A 17,822-nucleotide genomic window follows, 5' to 3' on the forward strand; every position below is an offset into this window, starting at 1 on the left:
AATAATTTTCTTCCCTTAAAGTTTAGATTTCCATAGTACAAAGTGATAAAACTAAAAACAAAGTTCAAATAATAATGCAGCAAACATCTATCTGGTTGGGGGTTTTTAATATGCATTATGTTTGTCATCTTTGTGTTCATATCAATAATTAATAATTCAGTTCTTGGCTGTTCTCTAGCATTGCACATATAGAAGTCTGTAGTTAATTGGAATGGATGGAATGAGTGCGTTGAGAGTACCCAGGCAGAGACAGTGACTCAAAGTAAAGGCCAGAGCGATGAGATCTAGTTTGTATTTTGCTTGTCAAATGCTTACTCCTAGCTGTTGAATCCCACAAGCTGTTTAAATTAAGTACAGCCATCTGACATAGTTGTAAAACTCAAAATCCTGGAAGCGTTGGAAAATACGCTGTTCAGTTGTTTGAAATAGACGTATGAAATTATTTCTAGGCTGTCAAGCCACCTCTTGAACAAAGTGTAATGAAACAAATATATAGGAAATTAGAACTTCAAAAGAATTTGACAAAATGTATTACATTGCACATTATGATAAGTTGTTCGTAGGATATAGGAATATACAAAGTGCTTGTCAAGCAACTATATCAGAAAATGGGGTGTTTCTCAGGAAGGCAGAATTAATTCATTGAATTATAGAAATGCAGCTCCAGTATTTACATTTCTCTCTACAGTTTCTTTATTTGCACACACAGCATCCTGGTGAAGTTATCAGCAGTGAAACAATGCATTTTAATAAAAATATCACAGATAGATGTGAAAAATTATCAGTGAGACACTGCAAATAGTCAGGCCTGGTATGGCTTTGTTATTTCACTGTATTTATCTTAACAGTCTATTGTTTGTTAACTATATTTGGACACTCCAAAGTAAGCACTCCTGAGTAAGCACTAAGCAAAGTGGAAGGTGTTTTTAACTCTTCTGAGTCAATATCTTTTTGAAGGAGGAATTTGCTTTCAGAGATTATTTGTATTAAAACAGAGCTAAAACAGCATTTCAGGGAACTTTATAGAAGGAAAATTCCATAGTAATGACTATCTAATTCTTGTTGAAAAGAAGGCACCAGTAATGTTTTACTGAATGTAATTAAAGAAAATATAATACACTGTAAACACTGAAGCAAAGAAAATGTAATAATGCTGTAGAAAGGCATGAATTCAATCAGTATAAAAATATTACTGTTGCCAGAGAATTTTCTCAGTGTTATTTTGTTTCTCCTACAAGTTGTCAAGAAAACAAATGATTTAATTTTGTCCTGGGATAAGTTTTTATCCCAAATGCAATGAAAACTAGCAATTAATGAATGTTTAATTGAAAACATTTTAAAGTAGTATGTTGAACTAAGCTGGAATGTCTCATAATGTCATTTTGAGGAGAAGTGCTGTAAATTCACATTCTTTATGTTGCTTAAGACTCAGCTGACTTAGTGCAAGTCAGACAAAGGCCAGTGTCAATTTTCTAAGAGCAATTATGTGACAATGTTAGCCAAAGGCAAATATGCTACTTCAGTACAATAAAATCATGTGTACTAAAGGTTTCTTCTTTTATATATACCTACCAGATTTATGCCTAGGTTAATAAAGGAGTATTGGATTTGTTTTGGTGAAATAGAATGATGAGTAAAGTTATTGGAAATAAATAAGTAAACAAAATATTTAATACCATAGTCAAGGGGAAAAAAAACATAGTAAGTAAGAGTGGGTTTTTTTTCCTTCCCTTCAATTTATCATATCATTTAGATAGACTTAATTTTCTTCATAGTAGCTCCTACGGTGCAGTGTTTTGGCTTAGTGACCAAAGCAGCATCAGTGACACACTGATGTTTTAGTTGCTGTTGAGCACTGCTTGCACAGTGTCAGGGGCTTTTTCTGCTGCCTCATCAGTGAGCTGGCTACAGGTGTGCAAGAAGTTGAGAGAGGACCCCAACTGACCAAGGGATATCCCATACCATATGGCATCATGAATAGCAATGAAAGCTAGGGAAAATAAGAAGGAAGGAGGGACGTTCAGAGTTAAAACATTTGTCATCCCAAGACAGTTGCAGATGATGGAGCCCTGCTTTCCTGGAGGCAGCTAAAAACCAGATGGGAGGTAGTGAATGACTTAATATTTTGCTTATGCACCTAACTTCTGTTTTACTTATGAAATATTCTTTATCTCAACCCATAAGTTTTTGAACTTTTACCCTTCTGGGTGGCTCTGTGTGGCTAAGCTCCCTCTGAGGTTAACTCACATCATGATAATATTGTCTCACTGATGTTACAGGGATGCATCATACTGGATATTCTGGCTTGTCTTAAAGATTTCAACTCCAGCACAACCATATAGTAGTAGATCTGATACCTACTCATTCATCACAAGAAAGTGTGGCCTATGTATGTCCCCTAATTCCTTTTTAATTTACTGCCACACACAAGGATAAGTCAAGAGGTTAATGTATACTTCTAACTCATTCAGGTTGAGGTGCTCCTTTCCCATGTTTGCACTGTTGTTACTACTTCTATGTACAAATTCCACCTTTCCTGTCATACAAATTAGTTTCTCAAAGTTTGCTTTGTAACTTTTGTGTGTCTTAAAAAACACAAGAAGCAAACATACGTGTCCTGTACAAATGCAGGTTAAAAGTACACTGTAAGTTTTAACTTCATATCCCATTTTAAGAGTAAAGAAAGTGATATTTTTTTTCCTTAAGACTTGTGTATCAGTACATCAGTCTCCTAAAAAATCCTTTCAATTCATGACTTAGTGCAATATCATAGAATTGTAGAATGATAGGGTTGGAAGGGACCTTTAGAGAGTCCAACTCCCAATATCTATGCCTAATAGTTGCGAAGTCGAACTCCAAATATGAAATAATGTTAAATGTGTCTCATGAGATCCTTTTCTTGCTACCATTTAAGTTGATGACAAATATTTCACTCTGCAGATTGTTTTTCAGACTTTACAATGTTGAGAAGTAGATCATCTTATCAACTAAAATTCTTTCTAATAATTTAAAAGAGTTTCAGTGTTTTTGTTAAGCTGAAGCTGAAAGGTGTTGTCCTTCATTGTTTGTACAGAAGGCTATTAATACTTACTGCTTTCACTAAAAGTCTGAGCACTGATGGGAAAGTACTCTTCTGTGTTCACAGGTAAATCACAGAGATGTATTCCAGTAGCAGAATTGTTTCTTGCAAGCAGAGAATTGAGAAGTTAACTCATTGTGTACATTTTTCCAGAATCAAACCTCCATTTATAATTCACCAGTACTATAGAAAATGTATTTGCTTATGTTTGGCAAATCAGTATAGAAACATGACAAATGTTTATTTGCATGTGAATTACTTTTTCCACCAAGTGTTTCTTTTAAATAATTTATCGTATTGTGAACTTCCTTTTCCTGGCCTGTTCACAACAAAAAGGAATCAAATGTCAGTGATTTGCTAACATGTATACAATGAACCTTTGCACTGGGGAAAAAAACATGAAGCAGTGTGTGTATAATCTATCAATGTGAACCCTTGGTTTGCTTAAGCATAACAGCATTGTGGAACTGATGGAATTGATGTAGACCAGCTTTTATTATGACATTCCTACAACTTCAAAATAAAAAGTTATGCCAACCTGAAAAATGAAATTTCTCCTAAATCAAAACTTTCAAACAGAGTCGTTTTGACTTTTTTTTATGAAGTGAAGAAAAAGAAACCAGTAGCTGAAAGGTTCATTAAAACTGTTTCTTTATTGAAACACTTTCTGATTTTTATAAACTAGGAAAAAGAAGTTCAGCTTTACCTTAGATCTGCAAAACTCATGTGTAGTAAATTCTCCTGATGATATTTCTCAATTGGAAGCCTCTAATTTTGTGTTTGTGTTCCTTGATCGCTATGGTATGTTTTTCAAAAGCATTCATGCTTCCACCTTTCAAACTAGCTAAAGGGCACTTTAGCATTATCCAATCTATTACTGTCCATCACTACTGTCTGCTCTCAGTCTCTTCTTTTTTGCCCTTCCTCCATTGACTTAGTTATTGTCATTTACCATTTACCTGAACTCTTTTTTTCTATCTCTCTGTTGAAAAGGTCTCACAAATTCCTCCTTATTCTTGTTTTTACATTTACATAATGCAATGTTTACTGTGATAGAAATAAACCCACAAGCAATCCTTGTTTGCTTTTCCAGTTCTGCTTTCTCAAAACTCTCTGACTGGCTAAGTCTAAATTGCAGGTAGAGACTTAAATTCTCCTCAGTCACTACTACTTCTCTACTTTTGTTCAATCTTCTCTTCCAAAGTCCAGACATTAACTAATTTTTTTCCCCTGTCTTTGGTAATGGTCCTCATTTTAAGGAAGGTATCACACAGTATTCTGCTGGGAGAGTTTTCCATACTGGACCCCTTGCCAGTGGTTTTGTGGCAGCAGAGGCAGAAGCACAGAGCTGTGCAGACAGTGAAGTAAATAGGCTGAAACAGGCAATCTCACATTCTGAGGATTACTCCATCACTCCATGCAGCCCTCTTCTCCTGTTTGCTTTGCCTGTACCTGGAATTAATTTTATATCTACTCTTCCCCTTTATTGTGTGTTATAATGACTTCAGGCTTCCCTGTGTTTTGTTTCTTGCCAGGGAGTAGAACCACATATCCATTTGTCACAAAATATCCCAATTACTTTCTAATCTTAACTGTTTCTTACCCATCTGTAAGCTCCTTAGATACTTTTTATCTAACATGTCTCATCTGCTTCCCTGAAATTATAGAAAATTCCATTCTTGTGCTTACAAGAGGTTTTTTCCCCTTTTCTAACAAATTGGCAGTAGTGGTTTTTGATGACAGTATACTGCCCATTGACCTTTGTGACTCACTGTGTTCTCATTCTGTTAAATTCAGTTACATTTTTGTCATGCTTCCTCCCTTAATTCCTGGAAAACATATTTTACTTGAAACTCCAAACCTTACATCTTAGGCATTCAATACCATCTCAATACTGTTCCCCTGAGCACACAGCACAGTGGAAGCTGACTCTTGACACGCACATGTGTGTTAAAAGGTGTGTGATAAATGGTATGCTGTTGCATGATGGAAGGTCAAAGATATGGTTAGTTGTAATTATGTTGGCTATTAACACAAGCCAAATTCATTTCTAGCCCGTGGTATGTAGCTCACAAAACCTGTAATAGCATACATGGATTGACATTAATAATGTTTATCTTATTTTATTGTATCTTAAAACAATATTTATACAGTCATCATCACATAGTTTCCCAAATAAATTAGAACAGAAATGAAGGTATTTTCATTAGTATCTTACTATATGTAAATTAAATTTATTTATTAAAATCCTTATAGTTAATTGGGGACTTTTGTGTATAAAATATTTATGGAAATGCTAATAAAGCTAGAATTGTTCCTTTTCTTTATTCAGAGCCTCAAACATGCACTTTGAAAGACCTTCCTTGCGCAAATGGAGACTGTGTTTCAGCAAGATTCTGGTGTGATGGAGACTATGACTGTGCAGATGGCTCAGATGAGGTAGGCTTCTTCCAGGAAAAATACTTGTTGAGAAAATTTGTGAGTTTCTATTTACGGAGAACAGTCCCACACATGAATATTTTTTTTAAAGCAGCAATGAAAAATCTGCACATGAATAGATACAGGAAAATATCTTCACTATAGAAATAGTTAAACTAAAAAGAGTGCATGCAAATGAAACAAAGTAGTGTTTAAAAATTGTCTACAACTTTTTGTCCCAGAAATTATCTGGAACTCTTCCCATCCTGGAAATATTTCACATCATGGTTGGGGAACGCCTCCTTTTATACACAGCAGTGGTTTGGTTTGTTTTTTCCTGGGGAAACAATGTAGACTGTAGGAGCAGCTCACTGGATGATGCTTTCTTGTTTTTCTGTTCTTTCCCTTTATCCCTCCACCTTTCCTGCCAGTGTTGGACCAGAGGTGCTTCACATTCACTTCAGGGGTGCAAACCGGCCCTTCATGAATCATATCTCCAAATAGAATGTATTTCACAAGTCATTACTGTACTTCATATTGTGGAGAAGTGTAGGCTGTAACTTCTGTGATCAACTGTGTATTTGTCAATGTTTATATTGAACTCTTGATCCTGTATAAAAATTGTTTCTATTGTACCAGAGGTATTGTGAAACAGGCTGTTCAAGAGATCAGTTCCAGTGTTCAAATGGTCAGTGCATATCAGCAAAATGGAAATGTGATGGCCATGAAGACTGCAAACTTGGGGATGACGAGAAGAACTGTGAACCAGGTATTTCTTCAAATAATCATAGAATTGTTACGGTTGAAAAAGACATTTAACATGATAGAGTCCAATCACTCACTTCACACTGCCAGAACCATCTGCCAGACCATATCCCTCAGTGCTTCATCTACGCATCTTTTGAATATCTCTAGGGATGGTGACTTCACCCCCTCCCTAGGAAGCCTGTTCCTAAGATTCCTCTCAGTGAAAAAGTTCTTCCTCTTGTCTAGTCTAAACCTCTGCTGGCAAAACTTAAATCCATTTCTTCATGTTCTATCATTTGTTACTGGAGAGATTGACCCCTCCCTCACTACAACTCCTCTTCAGGTAGCTCTAGAGAGTGATCATGTCTCCTGTTAGCCTCCTATACTCCAGGCTAAACAATCCCCAGCTGCCTCAGCTATTCCTCGTCAGACCCATTCTCTAGACCCTTCTCCAGCTTTTTTGTCCATTTCTGGACATACTCCAGCCCCTCAGTGTCCTTGCAGTGAGGGACCCAGAACTGGACACAGTTTTCGAGGTGTGGCCTCAACAGCACTGAGTACAAGGGGACAATCACCTCCTTGGTTCTGTTGGCCACACTATTTCTCATACAAGCCAGGATGCCGTTGGCCTACTTGGCCACCTGGGCACACTGCTGGCTCATGTTTAGATGGCTGTCAATTAACACCTCCAGCTCGTTTTCCTTGAGACAGCTTTCCAGCCACACATCTCCAAGTCTGTAGCTTTGCATGGGGTTGTGGTGACCCAGATGCAGGACCTCAGGCAATTGGCCTTGTTGGACCTCAGGCAATTGGCCCATCGCTCCAGCCTGTAATGCTGGGAAATAAGCAGGAATGAATCAGAATGAAACAAGGATAAAATAACAAATCAAGATTCCTTGGGCACAAGAAGTAGCAAAGAGTGCAAAGAAATCTGAAATACTTGATCTTTTGAATGTGTACCATTGTGTCTTCCTGCTTATGTTTTGATAACCCCACTTATGTATGGTTATGCAATATGAAGCTTGTGAGGAATGATATTTAATGTAATTACACTAAAATACAATTTGATAATGTAAACTCAGCATATAGTATTCTGCTTTGAAAGCAGCAGTAATTCTTGGCATGGTACTGAAGTGTCTCTGGGGTTTTGTTGCTTTGTGGTATTCTTTCCAGGTTTACTAGTCCTTATGCAATGGTTTTCACTAGAAAGTTATTACTTTCATTGTTATTGTTTATTTCCTTTTTACTGTCTTGGAAAAAGTGGTTGTTTATTTTTGCAGGAATTTGCCTCATTTTTTTTATTAGCTTCATTCAGATGGGTCCAACTGATGGAAGCCTGTGACAAAACTATCCACCCGTATTTTAAACAAAACCAATTCATGTGGTTTTGGTTCATTTTTAATAATGTGTACTTTCTAAAACCATATTTTGTATCATGTTACCTTATTTAAGTATTTACATAACTTGAGCCAAACCTTAAGCCCAATTTAAAGAATACATTTTTTAATATACTTGTCCTATGAATATGTGCATGTGTTTTGTTACCGTTGTTACCAAGCATAGGGAAAACACAAACTTCTCAGTGATACAACACAAATATCCTTTAACTGTCACTATACAATTAACTTTCAGATACAACAACTGAGTTTTGTTAAACCTTTAGTTGTAGTTCACAAATATTTGGAAAAGCTCTGGTCAGCTACCAGTACGTGTTTGCTCCCTATTTTAACCAGAAGAAAACGTTGAATTGTAAAACAACTTATTTATAAATGGTCTTTTTCTTAATGCTAAAATCTGTGTTTGCAACCAGCATCTCCAACCTGCTCTTCAAGTGAGTACGTGTGTGCAAGTGGAGGCTGCATTTCGGCATCTCTGAAGTGTAATGGAGAGTATGACTGTGCTGATGGATCTGATGAGGTAGATGACAAATCCCTTAAAAGTTTTTTTTTCCCCTGGTGTCTGACATGGAATTTTTTAACAGTTTTAGATGTGAAAAGAATTAAAAGGGCAAATGTGGGGATTTTTTTTGCCTAATAACTTAGCCCCATGGTTTTAGTTTCTTGGTAGTTACACTGTATTACGATTGTTTGCACTATGACCACGTTTTGGAGTAGACAAGTTTATTTCCCCTAATTCAAAACCTGAACATGATTCTGGAGCGGTTTACTTCAGGGATTGCCCTGTACTGGCAAGTGTGAACAAGTTTGTATCACTTTTGGCTCCTACTGTCCTCTAGGTTCATCTAATGCAATCCTAGCAGGCACTGCTGCCTCCATGGACTTTCATCCCACACTCTTCCTACATACTGCACTGTTAATATCTTTGTTAAAAATTGCCACCTTCATGAACAACTTGAACAAAAACCACCAAAAATAGTTGCTATTTTTTAAAGCCATAAAGGTGCTAGTTAGAACATAAAGGATGTCTGTGCCAAATGCTACACAGTGCAGGTGGAGACAGTGTACTGGAGGTTTCTAGTCTTCATCAGTGTTAAGATTTGTCTTATATCCAGGGCAGCTTTTGTAGAGAAGTACACTTGACAAATAAAAATGTAGCTATTGTTTCCATTGCTAATACCAGGACACATAAAGAAGAAATATCAGAACATATATAATGTGTGCTGATAGTTTCCCTTGTGCCATTGAAATTGTTACTGAAGATCATTACAGTGATAGGGACAATTTTATTGTATTAAGTACATAGGGCAGTGAAAACCAGTGTTGGTAAACTTTGTTAGGTTTGTCTAAGTATGTTGTTCTTCTCATTCATTAACATTTAGTTCATATCTGTATTCAAACAGATGGACTGTGTAACAGAATGTAAAGAAGATCAGTTTCGATGCAAAAATAAGGCCTACTGTATCCCTGTGAGATGGCTTTGTGATGGGATCCATGACTGTGTGGATGGCAGTGATGAGGAAAACTGTGACCAAGGCAAGAGATGATTTTCTTTGAAAGGCTTACTTTGTGGGCTTTGTAAGTTAGTGGTAACCTGACCATCTCTCTCAACAAAGGCTATATAGCAGCTTCACAACTGGTTTTCAGGACAAAGCAAAACCTAGATTGTTTATGACTTACAGCTCATTGTTCCTTCGTGGTATTTCATTCCCCAAGGACCAAAAGGTTGTGTTATTACTGGAAGCATATTCTGTCTCATCAGGGAAATTGGTAATAAGTCCAGTTAATTTACAGTTTTATAGGCAACAATAAATTACAAAGCCATGCAATGTAATGAAAAATTGCTACATAAGTAATCTTAGGACCACAGTTTTCTATTTCTTTCTGTGGAGATGAAATGTTGCAACTAATCACAACACATATAACCACAATTTGAATTCTTACTCTTCCTTAGAGAGCGGAAGTGTGCACATAAGTTGATTCACACAAAGTTAGACACTATGCTCACTTCATGCTTAAGATTGAGTTTCCAAATAGGTTTTTGAGATGTACACCTGCTGATGTAAATCTAGTAATTGCTATTGCTATTTTTAAACTAAACCTTGCTTCAGCTACCAGACTGTGTACTTTGCACAAAATTCTTCACTAGTGTAGTAATTCAGTAATTGTGACAAACACAAATTCTCCATTTTTTTTTGTTTAAAAGCAAAATTTTACTCAGCATTTTATCAGCTTTTTATTTCCATTTTTTTCCCTTTTCTTTTTCTTTCAAGTGGGTAGTTCTGTGTGTTAGTCATCCCTAGTCATGCGATAGAGTGTGTGGCTTCAAAAGCTTAGTTCAGTATAAGTAATAATAATCAGAGATTAAGCAAGCAATTATGAAGTAAAATATCCTTCTCATATTTTGTTGTAAGTATATTAAGCAATATTTGTCACTAGGGGGAAAAAAGTTATACTGAGATGATTAAGTCTGAAAGAGAGACTAGAAAATGAGAAGAGATGGAATGTTCTAAAGGTGTTTAGATGCAAAGGGAAAAACATCATATTTGCAAGTGTTGAAGAATGAGTTGTTTTAAGAAGACTGAGATAAAAAAGTTTTTAAAAGCTCCTAGTCCACTTCAAAAGCAGTCTTAAAATATCTGGACTGTGTCTCTTTAAAAACCATTGAAGTATAAGTAAGTAGTAACACGCTTATTTTATCTGAAGCCCACATTATTCTTTGGAGAGCATAATGGAGCTTCTGTGAACTGCAAATTGCTTATAATGCAATAAGGAGTCTTTTGCCTAGTTGGTTATTGCTATAATACTTTGTATTTATGTCACAATTATGATTTCTATTCTAGAAATCTATTCTATAAAAGAATTATGACAGGCAGAGCAATCACATGAAACAAATGCTAGTTTATCTCACTGATAACTTATTTTTTTCCCTCTTTGGAAATAGAACAAACACAAATGGAGTTTTATTCTACAGCATTCTAAAAAAAAATCTCTGTAATATTTATCTGTAGCCCATTGTGCATATTTATAAGCACAGCTCTTTTCAATCTTATACATCTAGAATGATGGTTATATTGTGGTTACACACACAAGTATTTATATTCACGTCTTTCCTCATGAAGAATACTTGGGTTTTTAATATTTTTCCTTTGATATTAATAAAGAATATTTCTGATAATGTTCATAAGTTATATTTGCAATGGGAGTGAATTATATTTGCTAACATAGTGTGAGATTTCCCAGCATCCTCTTTCATGGTGGGTATTTAATGCAAATTAATTTTCTGGAAAAAAAAATTTCAACCATTCAGAACCTTTTATTGCAAAAGAAGCCTTCTGTTGAATTTAATGAGGTGTGAACAGGGCACTGAATGAGTAAGTAAAAAGCCGCTGGAGCCTGATCTAACTATTAGGGTGTGTGTAATGCATGGAGGTAAGCCACAGGGAGAGTTTTGGTGTTATCATATAAAATTTCATTGTTTCCTTCTCTGCAGAGACACAGATTTATTGCTTTTATAGTCTGCTCCTATCAGAAAACAGAGAACCTAGTTACCATGAAAATGTGTTATATAGGAAGTTAATTTCAAGAAGTTTCTCTAACTTTGTTGATAGTGGTGAGATTTGGTCATAATTTCAAAATAAATTGCCTTCTTATTGCTACATACACTAAAACTTAATCCTACTTAAAGCCATTTTTTAAGCCTGAGCACTCCAGATTAAAACATTACCTCTCACACTCTGTTCTGCTTTCTTAGATGATTCAGAGTTCAATCAATACTGAAGTTACGTGGAAGAATTTATTCTTGCTGCATTCTGTGTTCTGTAAATATCCTAATGAGAAATCCCAGAAGTTACAAAAAGGAAGAGGCTGTTAGAGGTCACCTAGCCTTGTCTACTCTGTTGCCTACATGGCTAGATCTTCCCTAATTACAGAGTTTATAGTTGATGGGGATGCTACAAGCCTGGGAAAGCTTATTACTCCTCAGGAGAAGAAAAAGGTGCTGGCTTGTGGCAATTGTTTTGTCTTTTCTGAATACAGTGTGTGTGGCTCAGAGTGGGAGTAGGTGAAGGATCAGACAGTCGTGTGAAACAAACCTGGACTGAAGTAGCCTTTCACAAATTAGACTGTGTTTCTGTCTTCTGGTTTGTACCATTGTGCAATACCACAGAACCTTAATGTATCCAGACAGGTCTTTTCTGAAAGGCAGAATCACAAGGGGAAGTTAAAGACAGTTTAAGCATCTCCTGGCTAAATGCAAGGGGAACATACCAAGCTGGTAAATTATCCATGTCTTTGATAACTGCCCTTTCTATTAAGGCCAAATAGATAACTCCTTACTAACAGTCATGAAAAGAAAACAGTTTGTGGCCACAGAAGAGAATTTTAAAGGCATATTTCCCTCCACCAGTCCAACCCTTTCATTTGGGATCTGTTCATTTACCTATGCTACGTGTGTCATTCTCTGCAGTCAGTATGTGATAAGTGGTTGTACTGGTTTTATCAAGAATTTGTCTTTCTTTTGTCTTCTTTCCTGGATTTTTTTTTTCTATCTTGTTTTCATCCTCCCAGGGGGAAATATATGTAGAGCTGATGAATTTTTGTGCAACAACTCTCTCTGCAAACTGCATTTTTGGGTTTGTGATGGCGAGGATGACTGTGGAGACAATTCTGACGAAGTTGCTGAGATGTGTGGTATGACATTACATTTCTCAGTGCTTTTCACATAGTAAAGTAATGACATGTAACATATGAATAATTTAAGGAGGATGTATGTCTGAGTTATCTTTATTTTTCTTTTACATTAGCTTGAAACAGGGAATGTAGGTTTTTGGAACTGTGATTCATATAATTTCAGTGAAGGTGTTTGTGAGAGATTACTCTTTTTCCCATCTGAATTTCCTACGAGAAGTTACTTCTGCGTTGAAATATTCATCATTAAATTTTCTTCTTCCTTTGTTTTATTTCTGTCATATTTACTGAATCTCAAAAAGAAATTTAATTACCTTGTGACAGGAAATAATTATGTTCCCTAAATGGAGAATTTATACTGTAGACATCGTTGAAGTGTTATTCTATTAGGTACCACAACTGTGTTCCCATGCCTCCTTAATGTTTTGATGAGGAGATAGTAAAGAAAGTTCAAGAGTACAAGCTGGATAATAGCTCATTCTTTTTTTGTTTATCATACAGCAAAGTTTCCTTGTCCTCCAACAAGGCCATACAGATGTAGAAACAACAGGGTTTGTCTGCGACCTGAGCAGATTTGCAATGAGGTTGATGACTGTGGTGATAACTCAGATGAAGATCACTGTGGTAGGTGTTATTACCTTTCAAGGTATTCAGATCAAAGAGAACAAGTTAAAGGCAAACTTTGCTACAGAGATCTGCTTGTCCTTCTATAGAACTTAACTGGGAGTTGGTAAATCAGAATTTAAAATTGAAAGAAATGAAGCTTGAAATAACTTCCAGTTGCTTAATGCTTCATGGTCAATTCCCATTTGTATTTGTCTAAAATAATCTAAAAATCTTAAATACTGATAATGTTTTTCTCTTATTAATTTGTAATTATATAGATAAAACCGCATATAAAGCAAGACCGTGTAAAAAAGATGAGTTTGCTTGTAATGATAAGAAATGTATTCCAATGGAGCTACAGTGCGATTGGTTTGATGACTGTGGAGATGGTTCAGATGAGCAAGACTGCAAAATAAGTGAGTTTGGCTGACAAGATGTGTTTTCATGATTGTGGGTAATATAAATATTTATCTGAGACTTCCATCAAAGCAAAACCTACTCAACAACACAGAAGTTAAACTTGTTTTTCAGTTAAAAAAGAGTTAATTGTTTTTATCACACCACGAGAGGAAGGCAGATTGTACAGCAATCCAGGTAGTAGTAGTTTTTCTAGTAGTTCTTGAGTTTTTGAAGTAGTTTAGCAGTAAGTTAATTGTATTTTGTTTCATATTTGCAACAAGGTAAATTTTAGTGTTAAATTCCTGTTGTGAAAATAAGTATCTCAGTTAAATGCTATTAATCAATATGCATCTGTAGATGAATACTGTAATGTCTTATATTTGGTTAAAATTTACCTGATGCTCCTTTAAAAGAAAGATAAATTTGTTATTTTTTGTTGTCATTTTAGTTCTTATTTTTAAGCTTTTAATTGTTTAAACAAATCTATCATCAGGTTTATAGATGTTTCGTTAATGTTTAGGTGTTGCTGAATATACATGTGAAGATAATGTGAATCCTTGTGGAGATGACGCATACTGTAATCAAACAAAAACATCCCTGCTGTGTCAGTGTAAACCTGGATTTCAGAGAAACAGGAGGAATAGACAATGTGAAGGTACAGATCTTTTCCATCATCCCTTGCTGTAAAGAATTAAGTCAACCGCTTGGTCCATTTTCAAAGCTGGAGAAGGAGATTCATAAAAACTGTTTTGTAGCAGTGGGATTAAGAAATCAAGAAAAGAAACTGAAAGGATTTACAGGATGTAGGTTTATGCCTTTTACCTGGAAAGGTTGTCAGAGGTTAATGTTAGCTGTGAGTGTCGAAAGGTTGAAGTCAGACCATTAAATGATTTTATAATTTAAGGGATGATTGAAGGTCTAGTAGATTATTTAACTGGTCGATTGGGATTGGTGTTTGACACGTGAGAATATTTTGAGATGCTTAAAATATTGAAGATGCATAAGACAAAACTGAAGTGAAAATAAAGAGATAGAAAGTAAAATTCCTGAGAAAATATAGCCTAAATATATGTGGTGACATGCTGGTCAGAAGAAAAACCTGCCTAGTTCTTACACTGAAAAAGCTGTTCAGAAAGGTAAGGTAAATTTCTCTCCTCAAAGAAAGGGGTTTGAATTTGTTTTCTGACTGTTGAGCAACAACGTACAGAAAAAGTGGAGATTACTTCAGTGGGACTAACAAAGAGAATATGCACTTACATACAAAAGTTTGTCATTTGACTAAAGGGAAAGGTACACACAAGAGCTCTTCCAACAAGGGACAATCATGTAGTTTTGACTCTAGCAACGGTAGGTATGTTGAAGATCATCCTAACAGATATTTTCATTCCCAGAGTTGATTTCAAGTTCTAACGATAATAGGTTGATACAGGAAGGATGGAGAAATAATATAAGAAACCTTTTTGAGCTATGTTGATTTAAGCAGAAATAACATTCCTGATAATTGCATGCTTCTTTTTACCCTTGCAAGGTACACCAGTGCTTACCAGTTCCCTTTGTTCACCTGCTTCATTCTATGATTTTTCCAATGTTAAATAACAGTGTGCTAAACTATAAGTATATAAATCACAATTCTTTTCTTTTTAGATGTCAATGAGTGTATGGTATTTGGTGCCTGCTCCCAGCACTGCAGTAATATTAAGGGGTCATACAAATGTGCATGCGAGAAAAATTATAAGGAGAGGAATAACAGTTGCATAGCAAAAGGTAAGACTATGAAAATTTAGAGACATAATACTGAATCATTTCTTATGCATATAGTTGGTAACACGTTGCATATAGAATTTATTTTTAGATGAATATTTCTTGAATATTGCACAGAAATAGTTCTCAAAACCACCCAGGTTTACCTTTCATTTCAGTAAGCAGTAAATTCTTATCGCTTCTGTGTAAATGAACATACTTAATATGGAAGTCTATTTCCAGCTTGCTCTATTTACAAAAATATATACACAACTAAGAAAAGCAGAGATTACATATTAGCAAGCACATAAACATCCTGGTGAAGCTTTAGAAGCTTGAGGGAAGAATGAACTCTTTCACAGAAACACAGTTCAGAACTTGAGGAATAAACTGGGTAGTATTTGGAGTTAACACGTTTTGCTTTGTCTTGTTGAGAAATCTTACAGAAGTCATTTAAGTGGAGTCTTTGTAAGTATAGTCACCTAAGAATATACTCATATAAATCAGCTGCCTAGATCATGATCCAGTGAGAGTAAAGACATTTGCACACGAAGATGTTATTTGTCTTTCATAATGCAGCAGTATTGCACGAAATGGAGGTTATGTTTAAGTCTGGGTATTATGTAACTTTTAGAAATGAAGCAGGCAATAATCCAGCTGCCTAAGTAAAATTATCATAGCCTTTATGGATCTGTACCTGAATAACTGAGAGCATCTCAGCTGCAATTTACTGAGGTGAACCTACACTTGGAGTCTTCAGTGCAGAAAGAGTGCTGAAGTTACAAGGTGTGGGTCCTTACACATCTCTGTGTATATCTGGTGCACAATTAAGAGCAGTACTCAATCTGAACTTTATGGCCAGTAAGCACATGCTGTGGACTATAAATCCTAGAAGCATAACAGATTCTATTGTGTTAATCCCAATTCTTTATTCTTTGTAAGTAGACCCATGCTGGGTGGTTAGATGTCAATAGTCAAGCTTCTTACAGGCTTTGTTCACATTTTCTTGAAGAAAACTTAAGGAAGATCATATTACTGAGTCATTAGTAATTTCCTCTATACATAATGTGAACTCTATGAGGATTTTAGCATCGTTGCCTGTTACTGAAGAGGCAAGCAGATTGTGACACAGGAACAAAGTTACTAGTTGAGGATAGTGGTTTGTTATTATAGAAAGACAGGCATAATAATGAAGGCTTATAATTCAGATTTCTAGAAATCATCATCCTACATCTGAATTTTTCACAAACTTGATTTCTGTTGTAATCACATTAGTGTTTCCCTCTTTCCCCCATTGATACTTGCTTTGATGGAACTCCTTTTATTTAGCAGGAGTGAGTGAACAAATGACTTTTGGTATTTCATACTCATAAAGAGGAAATGTGTTGTATAGACATTGTTATAAATTGATTCTCTACAAATAAATGTGATACAAATTGAAAAACTAAAAAATTGCAAACACAGCCTGATGGGTATCCAGCAAATTTGAAACTTCCTCAAAACTTAATGAATAGATACCAGAGAGCATTTTCTTCTGAATAACATACTTTGCAACATTTGAATCAGGATGATAATCAGGTATCTATGAATGCCATCCATTCACAGATATCCATAAACGTTCGGTGTCTGAAATGAGGAGACAGAGACAGAGCTGCACAGGTTCCATAACAGCTGTTGTCTAATTTGTTCATGGTGCAGTCAATTTCAAAACTTCACTGCCCTTTCTAAAGATAGAATCATTCTACTTTTAATTTCCAATTAAGCAATTTAAAATAATGCTTCTTAGCAACTTTGCATTCCTCTAATAAAAACATTTAGGACTCTATAGACTCAAGACACATAGAAGAACATGTAGTGATTCATATGGACTTAATGCAGAATGTCCCCTCTTTTTGTATACTGTTTCAAGTTCTTGTGTTACATATTCCTTATAATATAGTCTAGGTGTCACAGTGTGAGTTTGGAGAGCATTGAAGTGATACATATTGACATCAGAGTATGAAGAGATGCATTTCTTGCCCAGAGCGTCAGTGTTTTTGCAGTCTTCAACAATCAGAAAATCATGGTATTGTAGGAAATTATATCAGATAAACTCCAAAATAACTACTTGAGTGAAAAACATTGATTTTTGCATTAGATGACATTTACCTTATTTTTGTTTCATTGTAATAATTCCTAGGCTCTGAAGATCAAGTTCTCTATGTTGCTAATGACACTGACATCCTGGGTTTTGCATATCCATTCAACTACAGTGATGTTCATCAGCAAATATCACATATTGAACATAATTCAAGGATAACTGGATTGGATGCATATTTTCAAGGAGACATGATTGTTTGGAGTACTCAGTTTAATCCAGGAGGAATTTTCTACAGAAAACTTCATGACAGAGAAAGAAGACAAAGTAACAGTGGCTTGATAGTAAGTGACCAAAATTATGTGATTAAAAGATTACATGACAAGAATTACTTTTCTGATTGTCTATAATAATGTGCTGATTTAGTAGATGAAATCAGATGAATTTAATTCAAATGGTATATTCATCTGCTAATACCTTTTGATTCATGTCTCTTACAGACTTGGTCTAATCTAAGAATACAAATTTAGTATTTTTTAAAGTGTTCAACAGAGGAATGACCAGTAAGGTAGAGGCTTGGAAAGATTTCATATTGTCAAGAGTTTTAATCTCAAAAGAGACTTATATGATCAAAGCTTGGTTTAAGATAAGTAATAATTTCAGGTCCTTG

At 35.4% G+C, this 17,822-nt stretch overlaps 1 protein-coding gene across 1 annotated transcript in view; it reads left to right on the forward strand.

The window, feature by feature from the left end:
• Window positions 1-17,822, forward strand: part of LRP1B (LDL receptor related protein 1B) — a 556,160-nt gene that overhangs the window by 480,577 nt on the left and 57,761 nt on the right. The window contains exons 69-78 of the mRNA XM_062005148.1: window positions 5,412-5,518; window positions 6,137-6,266; window positions 8,055-8,161; window positions 9,045-9,177; window positions 12,211-12,333; window positions 12,832-12,954; window positions 13,215-13,352; window positions 13,856-13,990; window positions 14,980-15,099; window positions 17,255-17,496. Of these exons, the coding sequence (XP_061861132.1) occupies window positions 5,412-5,518; window positions 6,137-6,266; window positions 8,055-8,161; window positions 9,045-9,177; window positions 12,211-12,333; window positions 12,832-12,954; window positions 13,215-13,352; window positions 13,856-13,990; window positions 14,980-15,099; window positions 17,255-17,496 (1,358 nt within the window). The remainder of the gene's footprint in view (window positions 1-5,411; window positions 5,519-6,136; window positions 6,267-8,054; window positions 8,162-9,044; window positions 9,178-12,210; window positions 12,334-12,831; window positions 12,955-13,214; window positions 13,353-13,855; window positions 13,991-14,979; window positions 15,100-17,254; window positions 17,497-17,822) is intronic.

This window comes from Colius striatus, chromosome 11 (assembly GCF_028858725.1).
Source record: "Colius striatus isolate bColStr4 chromosome 11, bColStr4.1.hap1, whole genome shotgun sequence".
Lineage (NCBI taxonomy): Eukaryota > Metazoa > Chordata > Aves > Coliiformes > Coliidae > Colius > Colius striatus.